General features: G+C 44.8%; 2 protein-coding genes across 6 annotated transcripts; both read left to right on the forward strand.

The window, feature by feature from the left end:
* The first annotated feature begins 2,184 nt into the window (after window positions 1-2,184).
* LOC138626364 (FH1/FH2 domain-containing protein 1) lies at window positions 2,185-5,952 on the forward strand. Its single transcript, XM_069707951.1, has 9 exons — window positions 2,185-3,040; window positions 3,577-3,717; window positions 3,808-3,990; window positions 4,286-4,405; window positions 4,497-4,658; window positions 4,846-5,096; window positions 5,195-5,417; window positions 5,501-5,609; window positions 5,730-5,952. The coding sequence occupies exons 1-9, from the start codon at window positions 2,579-2,581 to the stop codon at window positions 5,756-5,758; spliced, it is 1,680 nt and encodes a 559-aa protein (XP_069564052.1). The 5' UTR covers window positions 2,185-2,578; the 3' UTR covers window positions 5,759-5,952.
* A 969-nt stretch (window positions 5,953-6,921) lies between these two features.
* On the forward strand, window positions 6,922-17,874 carry LOC138626367 (heterogeneous nuclear ribonucleoprotein C). Of its 5 annotated transcripts, none has more exons than XM_069707957.1 (10): window positions 6,922-7,039; window positions 7,783-7,880; window positions 11,764-11,813; window positions 12,655-12,926; window positions 13,754-13,826; window positions 13,941-13,988; window positions 14,985-15,151; window positions 15,253-15,366; window positions 16,328-16,479; window positions 16,962-17,874. In XM_069707957.1, exons 2-10 carry the CDS (start codon window positions 7,842-7,844, stop codon window positions 17,046-17,048), a joined length of 1,002 nt encoding a protein of 333 aa, XP_069564058.1. In that variant the 5' UTR covers window positions 6,922-7,039; window positions 7,783-7,841; the 3' UTR covers window positions 17,049-17,874. The 5 variants fall into 5 exon arrangements, with proteins under 5 accessions (XP_069564058.1, XP_069564061.1, XP_069564060.1 ...); XM_069707960.1 differs by lacking the exon at window positions 7,783-7,880 and adding an exon at window positions 8,899-8,932 and having other exon boundaries at window positions 6,924-7,039; XM_069707959.1 differs by lacking the exon at window positions 7,783-7,880 and having other exon boundaries at window positions 6,924-7,039.
* Window positions 17,875-19,476: the final 1,602 nt, after the last annotated feature.

The following is a 19,476-nucleotide window of genomic DNA, read 5'->3' on the forward strand; positions in this document are numbered from 1 at the left end:
CCCAGTTATTTGGTGAATCACATTACTATTTATTAATCAGGAATATGTTTAGGCTGCATGCGAAGAAAAAGGTCTTAAAACTAGATTTTGAGAAGAACTAAAGATTAGGAAATAAAGCAGGACCGAACCTGAGGACATATCTGTTCAAACTGGACTTCTTTCAATTCAATGAGCTCAAAAAAGGAAATGAACTCACTGAAACAAATACTGCTACCTACAAACACACCATCACTAAATGCTTTATTGCTCCTATTCTACGCTGTGCCGGCTTCTCGCTCCCTTATCAGGATCTCAAAGTGGTTTTGTGAAACCCAACAATCTTCAGCTCTAAAGGAGGGAGCCCACGTACATACCATCGCCAGTCGCGACTGCCGCTGCATTGTTGCAATAAATGCGTGGTGCTCAGCAGTGTGGTGGGCCGGTGTGTAATTGTCTTTCAGGAAAATGAGACGTTCAGTTGCTCTGAAAAAAAATAGCGCAGGTTCAAAAGGTACGCGTTGAGTGGTTTGAATCGAACTCGAGGTCTGGCGATGACATTATACGGAGAAACACGTAAAACTCACAACTCCAACGCAATAAATCTATGGATTTGTGGGTCCAAAGCTTTTTCATCGTAGCCCATTAATTCATGCCGCAGCATCATGAAAAACGACAACAAAAAGTAATCAGGTGCATCAGTTTCACAAAACTGCATGTGGTCAATTTTTACCTTTTTTAATTGAAAAAATTGTAGCTCTGATTCCTAAAACTCACTTTTTTTTTCTTTTTTTTTTAAACATCCATAAAACAGTTCATATTCCCAAAGCAAAGAGGGGAAGGATTACATGCTAATTTTTTGCCCTTGATTTATATCTTGGCTCCGAGCTGCACAAATGCATTTATGCAGCCGACTACCATACAGAGGCACACGCACACGCACACGCACACGCATACGGAAACGTAGAAGGTCCCGGTCAGTTTCATCAAAGGAAATCACCCGGAAATGTCTGCTCCCGTCGGAGATGGAGGGGACGGGGGGGTGGGGTGGGAGGTCGGGCGGGAGGGAGGGGTAGGGGGAGGAGGGAGGGGGGCGGGGGAGGATCTGTCTGCTTCAGTAACACATCATCACCCGCATACTGTACAGCCGGGACAGTCGAGAGAGCACGTCCGGATCGAGGCCAGTTCAATATTCCTTTGTGTCCATTTGAACACCTTCTATTCTACACAGATAGAGATAGATTTAAATTTGGGGGGAAAAAAAAAGACCCTTCAAATAACGTCTCTCGTAAGAGACGACGCTCCAAAAAACAGAACGTGTGCAGTAATTTTGCCGCCCGGTGAAAAACCCCTCCGCTGATAAATAACTGTTAAATGATCTCAAGCTTTGCAAATGGAGCCCGTTTTGTGGCCCCAGAGGTCCCAGGAGCCCCGCCGCCGCCTGCAGACAGCGGGGCCACCGAACCAGATAAAGCGTAATTAGGGGGAGACCTAATGGCCGAGGGAGGGATCCTCATTACAGCTGCACGTCGACCGTGCGAGCGACCCCCCGAGAACACGGCGATGCAGACGACACCGCACCGACTTCACGGAGGCATTTACCCGCGGCGAGTTTACGTCACACGCTGCCGCTGCGGTGCTTTTGCAGCTGTGTGCGCCGCAATCATTCTGCGTAACGAGCTTTTAACGACACCGAAAATGTACAAAAATATATACGGAATTTAGATTTCCCTGCACCGTGCACCCGTTTTGTTGATCGTGGTGTAACCGACACACAGAGTTGCAGATCGCGGCGCAACATTTGGTCATCTGTAACTCTTTTAACGTGCTCGTGGGGCAGAAGGTGGGCGGCGGGGGTAGGAAGAGATCTTCCAAGGCAGATAGAGAGGCCTGTGTATACACAAGTAGCAATACAAACAGGAGATGCAGCCTCGATAAGGAAATTAAGGGAAAGGGTGCAACTCAAATAAACCAAAACCGATGCGCCAACGGACCAATCCAGCGCTCTCCTGCTCTCTCACCGAAACCCCTCACTTCACCGCCACTAACGGAGACGTTTGGAGATTTGTTTGGATGTTCTTGGAAGCGCCACAGAAAAAAAGGCGTTGGTGGGACTGAAAACAAGCCCTCAGAGGAATTCTTTTCTCTCTGACCGAGGTTGCAGGTTTCTGGCGCGGCAGCACGCAGCACAACAGCGGAATCTTGGAATCGAACGTGACTCGTCGTTTTTAGATCTGATAACTGCAGCCCGAGGCAATTGCAGGTTTGAGGCGCAGCGAGAACACCCAGAGGTGGTTCGGGGCGATTGTGATTTGGGGCGTGTGAGCTATGTGCGTCTGTGGCGGCCCGGCGAGGCAGAGCATCCGCTGACGTTCACGCTGAGAAGGTGGTTGTTGACTGAGCTGTGAAAAGAGGAAGGAAATCAAGTTTTTGACGTGGAACATGAGGAGGAAAAACACCTGAAATGATCGTATTTCGTCTAGTACGAGGAGGAACTGCACTTTTTGGAGACACTTTTTCCTAGGAAAAAGATAAGAAGCCGCAACCCGGATTCGTCGACGTAATGCCACCGAATGTTTTTTGAGACGACTTCGAAGGATCAATGAAGGAGTCGGATCAAACCAAAGACCCGTCCTGGGACTTCGACCAATCCTGGGATTCACTCCTGAAACCGTCTGCGCGCCTTCGCCTCGACGCTTTTGACTTCTCCGACCTCTGGGACGAGGAAGACGGCGCAGAGGACGAAGGAACTCATAAGACTGACGAATCATCGACATGTCTCCAAGCCCCCCCAGCTCCCCCTCCTCCTCCTCCGCTTCCTCCTCCTCCTCTTGCCCCATCTTCGCCCTCAGCTTCCCCGACAGGTGCCACCATTAAAAGTCGGACCTTGAAGCTCCACTGGAGGGAACTGCGCAGTCTGGGCCCGCTTCCCAGGATGACGCGCTTCGGGACTCAGACGATATGGGCCGGACTGGAGCCGGTGATCCTGGACGCCAACCGACTGGAGTACTTGTTTGAATCGAAGGGGTCCGGCGCCGGTTTTAATGCGGTTTCCGGACGGCAGGTGAGAGCGATGAGACGCCTTCAGGGAATCTGTTCCGACTGCAAAATAAGCCACCACAGATTTTTAGCCCATTTATTCATGTGGCTCGATAGTCATCATATTTCTTTACGTGTAAATGCTTTAAAAAAAATTAAAAAAAAGAAGGTGCGACAATTGTTTGCAGTCATTAAATATAAACTTTGAACTTTTTAAGCAGAGGATGCGTCGAACTCTTCACTTTTGTTGAACTTATTGCTAAATTGTTGCTTTTGAGAAGGGCCATTGTCTTGATTTACAATTTAACAGATGCTGCCAATTATTAAGTAGCAAACATAACAATTACAGCTTCCTTTATTCACTTATTTCTGGGGCTTTCAGCATATAATGGTGCAACATTTCCATCTACTGAAACTCCTTTTACATGAAATCTCTTTACATTTATTGTACTTTTACTGACGATTCGAGGAATATAGACAGAAACAAAGCTGCAGAAGATGTTACAAAATCTTCTGTCTCGGTTAAAACTTGCCCCGTATTCCTTCATATCCCAACGGCAGAAGCAGCTGTCGGTCTCGGTGTTGGGGATGAAGCGGAGTAACATCATCACCATCGCCCTGAGCAGCCTGCCCCCTCCGCGCCTCCTCCCCCCGGCTATCTACAGCATGGACGGCAGCGTGCTGGACAGAGAGGACGTTCAGGTACGCTGCGGCTCGAGTCCTCGACCGTGCTCTAAGTGAAACAGGACAGAAGAGACACAAATCGAGTTCACTTTTTTCTTCCTAAAACAGCGTCTTCAAGCTCTTATCCCGACAGAAGAGGAGCTGCGTCTGATCGAGGAGGCCAAGGCCCAGAGCCCCCACTCCCCGCTGGCCCAGGCCGAGCTCTGCCTGCTCACTTTGGGGGAAATCCCTCACCTGAGCTGCAGGCTTCAGCTGTGGGCCTTCGCTCTGGACTACGACTCCTTAGAGAGGGTAAAAGCACTTCGTGAAGCGTTTTAACCGAAAGAGAAAGACGTCTGTTTTGGAGGGGTTAGCGTCATTTGCGTCAGCGTTCCCGCCTACGCACGCATCACGCTGACGAGTGGCGGCATTGAAATGCAGTGCAAAAAAAACAAAAAAAAGGAAAACACACCGCAGTGCTCAGCAAACATGTCACCAGACTAAAAATAAGATCTGACAGCTCAACGTGTCTCCATGAATCACCGCTTGTGCCCTCTAAACGTGTCCCTACTCCTCCGCTTCCTCCTCCTCCTCCTCCTCTTCACAGGAAATCGCCGAGCCTCTCTTCCATCTGAAGCTGGCCATGGAGCAGCTGGCCGCCAACCAGACCTTCAGGTGCATTCTGGCGACGGTGCTAGCGATCGGGAACTTTCTCAACGGATGTAAAGTGAGTCCGCAAACTTTTACTTTACTCCTCGTTGAAGCAATTTATTTATTTCACTCCAAATTCTCACAACACAAAAAAAAACACCCCGCAGGCGCGGGGCTTCGAGCTGAGTTACCTGGGCAAGCTGTCACAGGTGAGGGATACGCACACCCGCCAGCCGCTGCTGCACCACGTCTGCGTGCTGCTGCTGCAGCTCTACCCGCAGTCCTCCGACCTCTTCTCCGACATCACCGCCGTCACCAAAGCTGGCAAGGTGAGCGCTAGCATCTATAAGTCGAAGGGAGGAGAACAAAACAAAGGCGATTAAAATCAGGTTCAAACTGGGGACTAAAAAAACAAACAAATGCAATCCGTATTTCAAATAGACTAGATTTGACTTTATTAATGAAGTCAAATCTGAATAGACGCAGTGTGAATCCACGGTTCCCTTTTCTTTACAGTGCGACTACTCCCAAGTACAGTCCAGCTTTACTCAGCTGGAGACCCGGTGCAAAGCAGCGTGGGAGCAGCTGAAGCTTCTGGAGAAGGCCGAGGAGAAGAGGAAAGGAGGGAAGACTGAAAAGAAGAGAGGAGGAGGCGACGAGGCCTCGACGGCGGACGGTTCGCTCCGTCGCCGGCTGCCCAAGATCCTGAAAGAGTGCGAGGAAAGGCTGAAGGTCCTGAGAGCCGTCCACCGCCGGGTCATAAACAGGTGCCCTGCCGTTAATTATTACAAGAAATAACCTCAAAAAGGAAGCCAAAAACCTTTTACATCTGTAGTTAAGTATTTAAGTTTCCACGTTTCCGCAGGTTCCACTCTTTCCTCTTGTTCCTGGGCTACTCCCGATCCGTGGTGAGAGACACCAACGCGGAGGACTTCTGTAAAACCATCAGTAACTTCTCGCTGGAGTACCGGACGACCCGGCAGAACGTGCTGCTGCAGAGGGAGCGGGAACGACAGAGGAGCGCAGCGGAGAGCGGCGGCCCGAACACACCCGCGGGGAGGAGGAAATATCAACAAACTCCATCGCAGGTGGTTATTTCAGATGCTTTTATACGGATGAAATTAGGGAGAAAATAGACTTCTTATCACTCAGATTCCTGTCCGTTCACCAGGAGAGCGACGAGCAGAGCCGGCTGGAGGAGGTGCTGAGAACACCCGAGTCCATCTCCAGGCTGGACGTCACTCTGCCTCGAACCCGCAGGAGGTTGACGGACATCCAAGGTACCGAAACACGATTCGGAAACTCGACTCGCTACTCTCGACCTCTTTTTTTAAAAAAATTTTCCCCCTTCTTTTAGTCACCAAATGTGTTCTAATGAACCTCGTTTGTTTACTTCTCAGGTCCATTTTCACGGAAACTGAAGTGGTGACCCGGCGGATCGACTCATTCAAAAGTGATCGTTATTTGTGACGTCCTGGTGACAGTGTAGTTACATTTTTGTAGCGCTATGTTGTTTTAGCAGTAAGAAATAAAGAAGCGCGTGAGGTTTCACACGACCTTCACTTTCTCAAAAATGTTTTTGAGTTTTAATTTAAAAGATGCATTAAAAATTCTGTTTTGATGAACTGGATCACATATTTGTGCATTTGTGTGCGTGCTCAAGTGAAATGAAGAAAGAGTGAAGAATAAAATGGGCCAAATCTTAAATAAAGTATCGGGGGAAAAAAGAAATATCAACAGAGGCATTTTGCCAAAATAAAGACTGGTGCGTGTCCTCATATTGAATTCGACTCCTGGATATCTCGCTGTCAAATAGTTGCAGTTAACTACAGCTGTGCCTCCGCTGATGTTTGTAAAGTAATAGAACCGATATTACATTTTTAAGTGTGTCAATTTCGCGTCAAAGGTGTCAGCAGTCTTTTGTAGGCATCAGGAAAATGCTGGCGGCGGCATTTGTCCACAGAGAAAAGAAAAAAATCTTACTTTTTAACTTTTACTGTTAAAAAAAAAAAAATAATGGTATTATTTAGAAATATCACAAAACAAATTAAATGCCTGAATAGTCTATCTTTTGCATAGGTATCAGAGTGTTATTACTTTGAAGGCTTATTTAATAAATAGCTAATCAACATCACTTTAATTTCATTATTTTATGTCCTCATTTACATTTAACTATTGAGTAGGTTTACTTGCACAGCAAACAGCCTGCATCATAAGGGGAGTCCTCATTTAATACATGTTTTGTACCTGATTATTTAGGTCTTTTTTTGGTGTTTATAAATTGACTATACTGTGGAATAGAGCTTTTTTTTTTTTTTTTAAATTATGTAGGGGGGGGGTTACCGGGGAAACCAAATCGTTTGGGTCCGGCTCTGCTTTCCGCTCATCTTTCGATAACTGTCATTCAAATCACTCGAATAGTTTGGTCTGCGGATGTCGTCATTCACGAGAAGGACCGCGTCTGCCAATCAGTGAAGCGTATACACAAGACGGGGCGGTTAAAGTATCCAATCCGATACCGAGAGGCAGCAGCGGGGGGCGTGGCCTTCCTGTTCCGTGTGTGTGTGTGTGTGTGTTTGAGTGAGTCGACGCCATTTCGTGTCCACTGGTTTCAAGGTGATACACACAGGCAGCAGAGCCGTAAGCGGATCTTTACCGTCTCAAGTAGAAAGAGCCTTGAATTGTTCTCATTTTTAGTGTTAAGCTCCTGGTGAGTATTTTTAAACGAGAGATTTTTTTCTCCATTTTTTTATTTTTTTTTTTACATTTTTTTTCCTGACTCTGAACCGTCTTCGGGACTTTTTGTTTTCATTTTTAATATATTTTTCCTGGCTGGTATTCCAGAGGCTGTGTTGGCTTTTAGTGGCGTACATTTTGTGATGACAGTGGCCTATAAACAGCGCAGAAACTAGTTTAAAGTAGCTCCCACGGCGATATATTTTTTTGGGGGGGCTTTTATTTTTCGAATAAGACATTTTAAAAGCGTCCATTTTCCAGGGCTGCTGTGTTGCCTTGTTGTTTATCTGATTTGTGGTCTCATTTCCGGGGAGAGAAAAATATGGAAGATAGTTCCAGGATTTTCTGGACAGTTTTCCAAACGGGTCGTCCCTTTTCCTGGAGATATGTTTTTAATTTTTTTTTTTTTTTATTTTTATTTTTTATTCCTGTGCTTTTAAATTTGATTTGCATTCGTTGACACCGAGTCCTAGCACGTATATATTTTAGTTATAAGGCTGTTGATTTTCTGCAGCAAATCTCTCAGGAATGATGTCATTTTCCAGGGAAGATGTCCCCCCTCCCAGTCAGAAGTGGGGGCGTTTTTTTTTGTTTTTTTTTAAGGAACAATAACTCCACAGTGTTTTGATGTGTTGTACGGTCATTTTCTGTAGCATTGGTGCAACATAATTTGTGCTTTTGGTAAATTTTCTTATAATTATTAAAGTTTATTTGCAGATTAAGGGAGGAAAGCCTTTCACTCAGTAGCAGTTTACTCTGAGCTGTGCAAGCTGCATATGGAGGAAGGCCTGCTGCAGAGGGGCCTGCAAGGAGCTGTAAGCGGGCCGAGACTTCTTTATTTGATTTTGCTTGATGATATGTAAACTGATTTAATGAAAAAGAACTCTCCTAATTCACTTTGCAGCAAAGTTTTACAGTGGGAAGGCAGTGTAGACTGACAACCCCTCCCCTTCTCTACCTTCCCCACCTCCCCCCCTCCCTCTGGCCCAAAGTGTGTCCTCTGGAAGTGTCCTTGAGCAGGAGTCCCTCCAGGCCCCTGCAGGGGGCGCTGTTCTGCAGCTGACCTTTTGAATCTGACCCCGACAAGGCAGGAGGAAAGAGTGGGGAAGCCACCGGTTTGAAGCTGACGCCCGTGTTTGATATTTAACTGCTCACCTTAGCGAATGTCAGTTTGCATTTGTATGAGAGGCCGAGCACAAATAAGCAGGTGTTTTTATTTTTATTTTTTTTTTTTACAAATAAATAGTTTGTAAAGAAATACGGTGAATTTTTACATTAATTCCCTTTTCTTTTGCACAACATTGGACACCCGGTTGAACTTCTATCAAAGCTACGCAGCGTCATCTGAGCTGGCAAAAGGAGACACTAACCTGATAGTGTGGAGAACAATCGATGCCCGTCTTTTTCAAAAATATTATATAATTTGCAGTTTTAAACAGTTCAATCTGGAGCCGTTGTATCAGAAGAAATGGGTACTAGAGGGTTGAATGTTCATCAAATAAATAGTATTTGTTCCTAAAAACAATCAATCAAGCTCAGTCTCATAGTAGCCCACCTGCTACGTCTCTGTCTGCCATCTTGGAAATCTTTTCATATACACGTCAATTTCATTAGTTTAAGATCTAAACATTTTTTTTATACCTAAATTAATAATTTGCATATTTCAGGACAATGCCACAGTAAATTTGGATTTAATATATCTTCATGATGGTGACGTGTTAGTGGAGTTCATATTTTGCCCCCTCACCTCCTCCCCCTGCTTGTTATAATGAAAGTTCATTTTTTTGGACATTTCTTTTCTAATATGACCTTTTTTGTTTCCCCCCTTTTTAGTTTTTGAAGCCACTTTTTTCAGCAGCGGCAAATCGTAAGTTGGTCTCAACCTCTTTTTTTTTTTGGGTTGTTATTTTTCACCTCAACGTTTGCATCATTTTTTTAATATTTCACTTTTGCTTTCACCCCCATTTCTCTCCCCCTCCCCTTTTTTTCAGATTTCCTAGAAAAAGTAGCATGTAGTGTATTTTCTTTTTTTCTTTTGGTGCTGTGAACGTAGAAAATCAAGCACTTCAATTTCAAACTGTTTGACCCTCGTAAATGAACCTCCCTCCTGTTCCCAGTTGATGGTCATCAAATTCATCCTGTTCACTGTTTATTACTAGAGTTTTGGACTTTAGCTAATTCCTGAATAACACCACCTTAAGTCCTCCTGCACACAGTCTTTAGATCGAACACTGGCTCATGAAGTGAGGCCTGTTTTTATACCTGCCTTTGCTTTTGGTACTTTTTTTTTTTTCTTTTTGTGAGCGTGCATGTCATTTTAAGAAATCACATAAACACACTTTCTCCTAATAACAACATTTTCAGCCCCAAGAGAGACGGTTTTTTTGCCCATCACTGCGGCATGCTAACAAAATACCAACAGTGACTAACTTAAACTTTAATCAAGTGCTAATATGATCAATTTCCACAAGTGTCATTTGCTTTTTTTTTTCCCACTCCCATCGTCACCATCATCAAACCCCAAGCTACTATAAAAACAAATACGACCAAATCAATAAACCTCCGCAAATTGAAAGTTTTTCCCTCTCTTTTACTCCCTTAAATCTGTGTCAAAGAAACACGACCTCCTCTCAGCTGCGTAGACGCTACCCGTCCGTTCCCACTGCAAAGCTGCTCTTCCTCTCATTTCTGTCCCGCCCGTCTCCAAGCATGAGTCCCGAGAGCTGCGGTTGCAGTGTACTGAATTTCACAGTCGAAGCACAATCATTAAAAACCGACAAATCACTCACGTAACCGACATACAGCAAAAGCAATGAACCCACTTTCCAGCCACAAATTAAAACTGAAGAAGTCTTATTCAAAATAACAACAAAAAGAGGCCCAGATGAGGCAAAGGATGAGAAATAAGCTCCAGAGTGGCAACAAACGGATTCAGGTGATAACTGAGCCCCTGTGTGTGTGTTAAATGTTGCAGGGAGTAGACGCTACCATGCAATAAATACCATGTTTCCACATCTTTTTTTTTTTTAATGTCATAACTTAAAGGAAGTCAACTGTAACAGTGCTGAGTTGTATCAGTATGAAGGAAAAGAATACATTTAAAAAAAAAAAAAAAAAAAAAAGCCCCCAAACTGAGCTGCACGTCCCAAACGAATCAAAATGACACCGTTTACAAGTCGATGGGCTCCACCTGAAACACCCGATCGAGTCCAAACGAAACTGAAATACTAACAGCTGCTCTCTGCAAGGTGTTCACGTTATTTTGTCCACCCACTGTAAATAGTAACACCCGCAAATAATCCAATAAACTCTTCCTCTTTCACTGTCCAAGCCTGGAAGTCCCTGCTTGAACCCCCCCCCCCCCCCACCAAAGGGATCAGAAACATTTGCTAAGCAGGCCTGTGTTTGTCACCCTACACCCCCCACCCTCCCTGCCCCTTCCCTCCCCGCCCTCCTGATCACACCCGGTGTTGTCGACACCCTTTGTCAGCTCGCCAGGCGCTGGAAAAACATCCCCGGCCAAAAAAAACCAAACATGTAGAGGAGAGCGGCGAGTTAAAAGCTTTGGTCAGACAGCCGGCTGGAAACCGTGTAATCTCCTGCTGGTCGTTGCGGTCCAGAGAGGGAGCTGCTGCTGCTGCAGTGTTGTGTTTCGACAGGTGAGACGACGTGGCTTCGAAAATGATGATGATGATCTCCTCTCAGCATTGAGAGGGAATCAGCAAAAAACAAAAACACACAGACACACAAGACGGACTCACAAAAAGGTCGCGGTGTAAAAACCACGCGGTGTTTCCTCATTCTGCGGCGTCTCATATGGAATTTAAAGTTTGCCAAAGTAAAAAAAAAAAATAAACAGATCAATTCTTACACCTGGTGGACAAAATAACAGAAACACCTTATAAGATGAGCCGGAGCTCCTATTGGTCGTCGCTGCGCTGCAGCTTCCCTCTCTTTTGACTTCTCACAGGACCCCCGCCTCCCCTCTCCTCCCCCCTTCCTGCAATGTTACATAACTTTGCAGTGTCTCCAGCCACACTGCTAATTGTAACTAACACGTGTGTGTGTGTGTGTGTGTGTGTGTGTGTGTGTGTGTGTGTGTGTGTGTGTGTGTGTGTGTGTGTGTGTGTGTGTGTGTGTGTGTGTGTGTGTGTGTCTGCCTAAAAACTGCTGGTGCATCAGTCCCCGCCCCCCCACCAAAAAAAGGGAACATTTAATGACACGGCGAGCTGCACAAGTGAAACAAGACTCGTGGAAAGTTTGTAAACACAGAAGAGACACAGTGAGAACAACATGAAGAGAAAACGGCATCATAATGTTTCGGGTTTGTGAATTATTCACCAGGAGGATATTAAAATCCAATTTCCCAGTCAGCGATCAAGAGGGTTTTCCAGAGTGGATCTACACACACACACACACACACACACACATACAACACCCCTGAAACGATACCAGGATTTACCACCACAAACAAAAAAAGCATCGTTGATCAGCTGTCGTCCGAGTGAGAAGATTATAAGACAAGTGAATTGATTGGAAAGTGATTTTTATGTTTTTGTCGTAACCAAAAACAACCGTTTATCCCGCAGGGTTTTTTTTTTTTTCATGATTAATTGTGAAGCGTCTTTTTTTGGGGAGGTGTTACAGTAACAGGATGTCTAGCTGACTGCATCCGACTGCATCTCTCTCTCCCGGCAGACGCAGGCAGGCAGGCAGACGTCCAGCGAGCCCGGCGCAGACACGATGGAGTGAGTGTTGGCCGCGTCGTCACCCCGATCACAAAACCAGCTATTTAAAAAAAAAATATATATATATATATATATAAAGCTCCCATCTCCTGTTTTTACGGTGGATGAACACGCAGTCGGTGCGTAGTGAGCGTAAAATAAGCGAACGCAACTCATCCACCTGCACCGTAGGAGATAGAAAGGAGGAGCCACAGCTTCCAAGTTTGGAGTGCGAATCAGTCACTCGCGTGGCATTTTCTTAACCCGAAGATGGTTACGTGCGGTTGTCGTGAATTAATAAGGACATTACGTGAATGTATTGTTAGAAAATGTATACATTTTGATCAAATGTGAATAAAATAAAAGGCGCGAATTTGCCGATTCCGGCTTCTCGTATTTGAGACGTTGCTGCTTTTCTTTAGTTTTAACAGGACAGCAACTCGGGGTTTCTTTGGCCCCGTTGGTTGTTCAACTTTGATCCTGGCAAATTTTAAAGGACATTTTCTGATATTTTATGGACTAATGTGTGAAAAAGGTCTTCGACAGTTGCGATCCTCTGCATACTTTCTCCCCCTTCAGCCCATGTTTAAAAAAAAAAAAAATTTGAACCCAGGTTGAAAGCTTGGTCGGTGTGGTTAAAGCCAGACTATTGAAGAGCTCGGAGGTCAACGCTCACGTTAACCTCGTGGCACAGATTATCTACGAATTATAGTGCGAGACAAACAAAAATATTGACGTCACAATTCTTCTGCTGCTTCCTGTTTCCCCGAACGTCACTAACCTCGAACCTCTGATCTCCTCCTCGTTCACCTACTCTCCGTCCTCCTCCTCCTTTTCCTCCCTCCTCCTCCTCCTCCCTCAGTTGGTCGTCGTCCTCCCCCACCAGCCTGATGGCCAGCAGCAACGTGACCAACAAGACCGACCCCCGCTCCCTCAACTCCCGCGTCTTCATCGGCAACCTCAACACCCTGCTGGTCACCAAGGCCGACGTGGAGGCCATCTTCTCCAAGTACGGCAAGGTGGTGGGCTGCTCGGTGCACAAGGGCTACGCCTTCGTCCAGTACGCCAACGAGAGGAACGCCAGGGCCGCCGTGAACGGGGAGGACGGGCGCATGATCGTGGGGCAGGTGTTAGGTGAGCCGGAGGGACGGGGATGACGCAGTGAAAGTCAGAGGAGTCCAGGATTAGTCTTGGAAATCAGACGTGGACTCTCTTTTTGAAAACGAGAGGACAAAATAAAAAAATAAAAAAACAGTTTTAAGCTGTTTTAACATCCCGTTAATCTATATTGAACTTTTTTCACCACAACATCCTGATATTTTACTTTATTATTCAAAAAAAAAAACTAAAAAACAAGACTTCATGACTGCTGTGTCAGTTAAAATGGATTTAAATAGATCCTTAAGTGGTTCTTTAAGATCTTTAGGGAGGTCTTGAAGAACCCTCTTGGTGGGGTGGTTTGGTCCAGGCCATCTTGTTATCTTGCAAAACATGGAAACAAAATTCCTCTATTTTCCTCTTCCTGAGTGGATCAGTTAAAACATATGGAGACCCCACAGATTGGCCACAAATATCTGTTGCATCTATCTCCAATTTACACTCTTCAGGTCACCTTAAATATTAAGAGACAGGATTGTTTTCCTGTTTCCCAGCTCAAACACTGGGACCAGTGTGCTGCCCTCTCGTGACAAAAAACAGGCCTTTAAAAATAGACATCATGAGATGGTATTAAAGGATTAAACAGTAACATGTCACATGAGAGTGAAGAAATGGAAACAGCTGTTTCTGGTCTAATTTTTCTAAACTGCCTGGTGCTCCAAGCAGATTAAAGTAAACATGAGTAATGGATGCTGATGGAGTATCACATATTTTATCCATAACATGTTTGGTGTTTTGTGAAGGGGGGGCTCTTTCTCCTGACGAGTCGTCCCTTGCTCACCTCGGTGTTTTTCCTCCCTCAGACATCAACCTGGCAGGTGAGCCGAAGCCTCACAGATCGAAGACGGCGAAGCGATCTGCAGGAGACATGTACAGGTGTTTATTCTCACAACGTCGCGGCGACTTTAGTCAAAAAACATTGAGATGTTCACACGGGATTTTTAACAAACATGCCAACATTTTGTTATTATTTCTATACTCTGTCCACAGTTCCTCTTTTGATTTGGACTATGACTTTCCAAGAGACTACTATGACAGGTGAGCTCATTCTTTATCTAATAAACCTAATGTAAACACTTCCTGTGGTAATAATCCTGCTGCACATCATAGAACTATTTTAGTTTAAAATTAATTCATTTAACTTAGAAAACCATGGGGCTAAAAGTTACAAAAATAAATCATAAAAGTGGCGTATCTTTACAGAACAGACTGTAATATAGAATACAACCACTACATCAGCTGTCAGAATAAGAGTTTTAGATGCTGCGGGATTAATGTTAATTCAACACAGAACTACTGTATTCACAAAAACAAAGTGCAGCCTCTTACAAATTGACGCGTGTATAAATCTTCTCCAGCATACAGTAAGATGTAATCACTTCCATTGATAACAAGCATTTCATTCGAACATTTTATTGCGAAGGCCACATTTTCCACAAACCCCGGAACTTCCGGTTCTTCTGCGTGTTCCGGTTTCTTCCGGTACACAGACTTTGTTTTGGTGAGCAGATGAGAAAAGGCGAACCGTACTGACTGCAAATACGGAGTTGTTTGTGTTAATAAAGTGAGTTTAGTCGGAAAAGACGTACTTAATGCCGTAATACTTTCAGCACAGCTGCTGCTGACGACATTTTTAGCGAAAAAAATCGCGCGAATTCCAAAACATCGCAAGCTCCCGCAAATAGTGCGTTGTTTGCGTGAATTTGCGTGAATTACCGCGATCGCAAGATCGCGATTTCCCGGAGGGACTTTTCAAAGGGTAATTTCTTATATTTGTATCTGTTCAATTGTCAGCTATCTGTCTGCTGCTCAGCCGTTTATCCAGTTTGCAATTTTAATGGTTTACGTGGAAATATTTTGTCATTTTACGAGCTGGAAATCACAGTTTGCTCCTCAGCGATGTTCCGTTTAGAAGTTAAATGATGTGAAATAAACAAATGCTGAATTATAGAAAGATATTTTTTTTTGCAGCAGGTAAAGTTATTAATTGGCTAAAACTAAAAAACAACAACAAACGACCGTCCTCCGTCTCAGAATGTATTCCTACCAGTCCCGCGTGCCGCCTCCTCCTCCACCGCCATTGTCTCGCGCCGTCATCCCCTCGAAGCGTCCCCGGGTCAGCCTGAGCGGCGGAGGCAGCCGACGGACCAAGACCGCCTTCCCCTCTTCCTCCAAGACCAGCCAGAGGGCTTCACGCACAGGTAAGGTCCCCCCCCCCCCCGATCCAAAAAGCCAGGTCGCCCTCCACGTCTCGCGTGAGCAACGTGAGCGGTTGATCCACGCGCCCGTTTCGCCCCTGCAGTGAAGGCGGACGACCTGCAGACCATCAAGAGGGAGCTGACGCTGATCAAACACAAGGTGGACTACCTGCTGGAGAGTCTGGAGCGCATGGAGAAGGACCACAGCAAGAAGTCAGGTGGGCTCCAAATGAATGTTATAAAAAAATATTTAAAAAAAAAAAATAAAATTTAAAAATGCATGAGAACAGATCAAATTAAAACACAAGACATTAATCAAATAGGGTTAAAATATAGAAGAAAGCTCAATGCATTTTTAAAGATGCAGCAGCGCAAAGTGCAGGAGAGTTATTGTTAATGTATAAAACGACGGAACGGTGCACTTTTCTTTTTTAAAACAAATTTTTAAAATCCTCTTAAGTGACATCAGGAAGCTTCACATTGTCCCATTTATGCTTATTTACGTGCCATCACAGAAGCAAACTCCATCACGACCACTGCTAAATATTAAACGAGATGCATTTTCCACCGCGTGCGACTCCTATTCAGTGAACTGCACTAAAATGTCATTAAATGTGTAACATTTCATCCAATAAAAAGTGCTGCAGTGATTATTTTAGGTGGGATCCACCCACCTCCTTCTATTGGACAGGATTTCCAGGTGTAAAACTGTAAAAACGTAGCAGCAGGAATTTAGATAATAAAAGAAAGAAAAAAAGAGTAACAGGCCAAAGTTTGGGGGTCAATGAACATCTCAGCTTTACTCTATTTGACTTATCAATGACAAAAAAAAGAAAGAAAAAAACCCGTTTTAAACCGAGATTTGAAAATGGAAAAAGTGTCACCCTCCCGAACCGGGAGCCGGTTCCACAGGAAGAGGGCCCGGGGGTTCTACTCCTCACAACCCTCTGGACGTCGAGCGGGCCTGAGCCCAGCGCTCTATCTGGGTCGTCGGCTACGAGGTACCGGCAGCAGCTAGGACTGGGTTAGAGGGTCGTATGCGGGTGTCAAAGCAAATAAGCCCCTCCCCCTCTCCACCCCATTCAGAAAAGCAGATGAGCCCCGAGAGTGTCTTCGGTCTCATCCTGTCCTTTTTTTTTTTTTCTCCTTCTCCTTTTCTTCTTCTCGTCTTTGCATCAGACATGAAAAGCTCCAAAGCGGAGCCCGGCGAGGTTTCCCCGCTCCACTCATCCACCTCCAGCAAGAAGGCCGACAGCCTGAAGAGGGACCGAGACATCCAGGAGCTGAACGACTCCGATGAGGACGGGGACCTGCTGGAGGACGAGGACGAGGTGAGGAGCGGGAGGGAGGGAGGGAGGCAGGGACAGCGGAGACAGCAGCGGACTTTTTAAGCAAGTTGGCACAATCATTTTCTTTGCTTTTTAAAAAAAAAAAAAAAAAAATTGTTGATCGCGATGCAGATTATTCGCTGAGTCAGTTTTAGTCTGTAAAATCACCAAAATAATGAAAAAAACTAATTTCCCAAAGCCTAAAATGAGTTTTTGATTAATGATCCAAAATCCAAAAGAATTACTTTTTCATGGATAATAAAACATTAATTTTTTTTTTTAAACCTGATAAATGACTTGAATAAATGAATTAGTGGGAATTTTTTTTTTTTTTTTTTTTTTTTTTGCAAAATGATTAATTCCACATAATCTTGTTTTAATCAAAACAATCTACATGCATCACAGACTTGCATATTCCTACATGTTTACTAGATAATAAAAACAAGTCGTTTATTTGTCCCGTTTCCACGTTTCCCTCTGTGCAGATGAAAGGCCGAGACGATGACGATGACGACGGCGAGCAGGAGGAAGGCGAGGACGACGGCGATAGCACCAACGGAGACGATTTGTGAACACGCAGACGCACACGCACACACACGTGTACACACACACACACACACACACACACTCGTACACAAGACAGCTTGTGTACGATAGTTACTTGTACACGGATGTCATGTGCTCATACCTGCTGAACTGACCAGACACTCAGCGTGTTGTAGATTTCACTCCTCTCATACACAAACTCACTAATATGTGAAGTACATGTTTCTGAATTTTCTTTCGAGTTGGTAATTTGAAAATTCCATTTTTATTTTTTTTTAGTTTTTATGTAGGCATTTGCTATAGACGCTAACTCTAATGTGTTGCATTCAGATAAAAGGCAAATTCATTTCAATTAAACGCAATATAATCAATGTTAAAAAAAAAAAAAAAAAAAAAAAAAGGCAGCTCATTGCTCAAGTACAACGGTTTGAATTGAAGGTTAATCGCCCGGCTTTAAATTTGGAGAAAACAAATTGAAAACATGTTTCTGATGCAGCTTGCTGTACAGCCGCCTCCTGACCAGCAGGTGGCGGCACATCACTACAACAAGCCGCACAAAACACCACCAGGACTCCTCTTCTGTTGTTAAATTCTTCTCCTTTCTGCTCCACACGATCATTGACAACATCTCACGACTCTGCAGAGACTCAGACGAACCCCCCCCCCCCCCCCCCCGCGCGCACTGAATACTAGTCCGCTTTGTTGCCGAGGCGATACGACCTCAGCCGACCTTGAACTTGTGCGATGCAGCGATTCTCCATGTTTATCTCTTTCTGTTGCCGTTTCTCATCCGATTGCACTGGTGAAAGTAAATAAACGTGTTGACGAGCTTTTCGTACGATCCAAACGAGAGCATTTGTTGTTGTTGTTTTTTCCCCCACGGAGGAGTTGGCGGACCGCCGGTGTGACGTGAAGGTGGAAGCGAAATCGATACGCTGAATTGAGAAATTATGAATTGCACGGCGGGATGAGAGTTTGAGGGTTGATGCGGCGTTATGAGAGAAGAACAAGCAGGTTTGTGTTTTTAGGACTTCATCAAAAGCTCTTGTCGGGTCGGTGTTTCCTCGTGAACCTCCCGCCGCCCATAGTCATAAGAAAAGGTGAATATTTATCAATTACAGTCAATTATTACATTTTGTCACTTGTGAGTCGATCTGTGTCTTAATTAGATTTGAGGGACAATCACGCTCTAATTTTAGAGTTCCTTTAATGCTCTGGGAGACGTAAACAGGAAGTATAATGTTGCAGAGCCGACTCCTCTGCAACATTATACTTCCTGTTTTGTTAGCTGGTGGCTACAGGTTTTGAGTTGGTTTTTTTTAAGGTTTGGTATGTTTGTTTACATTCTGGTAAACAGATACCATTAAAAGTAAGGCTAAATTAGCTTTTTAGCCATTTCTGTTTCCTGGCTCTACGTTTTGTTTTCTTCGGCAAAAAAAAAAAATGCATTAATTTGCATTAACACCCACATTCCTTATTAATATACATTACGCCGGCGGGGGTCTGCTGGAGGCGAGAACATCGAGCACGGCGGCGATAAAGAGGGAAAAGCGGGATAGCCAATCGATGAGCAGCCGTCTTCAGGGCGATTAGGGATTAACAACGGGGACGAGAGACGGATAACGAGAGGAGGGACGTGATGGAGGGACGGACGGGCCAATGAAGACCGGAGACAGATGGAGGAGCGGCTAACAGATGGAGAGGAGAGCGGAAAAGATTCTGGGGAGGGGGGAGTGGTGTGACAGTTAAAGAGAGCGATTTACAGAAGAACGCTTTGTTCAAACACGAAACAAATGACGAATGTTTGGTCTCGTTTGTGTGGATTTTGGGGCCATTTTAGCTCTACATATTTAAGAATTTAAAATAATGACATATTCCTTCGTAGTCCTTGTGGCTGCGTTATGTGCACGTACAGGTCCCCCCCACCTCTTCAAATCAATCAAAAGCTAAAAGTTAAAGCGGGAGGCGCCAGTTAAGAGAGGCAATCACCGAGTCGAAACATCAAATTACACCGATTTGCTCTTCAGCAAATATCGGCTGCGAGTGCTCGAAGGCACTCGACGTCGTGACTGCTCCAAAGAAGCGCTGAATATTTCTAAAAGTGGCGCAACATCAAGTAGTGCTGAAACTAATCATCAGCTGGCTGAAGTCGCTGCTTCCTACTCATTTATTGGCCGTCCATCTGAAAATAATCCCGTCATTAAAAAGAAAAAGAACAGCTTCAAAAAGCTTTTTTTGGGAGGGCGGGGGGGTCTGTTTGATTGACAGGCCTGCGGTGCAGTCAGATTACAGCTATCGGTGGGCGGGACGTCGTATCGTCTAGCTTCCAATCAGATCAGTCAGATCCACCGCTCCCCGCCTCGTCCAAATATGGTCACTTCCTCCGAACGACGAACAAAATGGCCAAAATCCAGCAACATTCACAAACTAATGGGCGACGTTGGCTCCCACTTG

This window comes from Brachyistius frenatus, unplaced genomic scaffold (genome assembly GCF_029030835.1).
Source record: "Brachyistius frenatus isolate BFR_SWC_R1_liver_20210118 unplaced genomic scaffold, ASM2903083v1 Contig_73, whole genome shotgun sequence".
NCBI lineage: Eukaryota > Metazoa > Chordata > Actinopteri > Embiotocidae > Brachyistius > Brachyistius frenatus.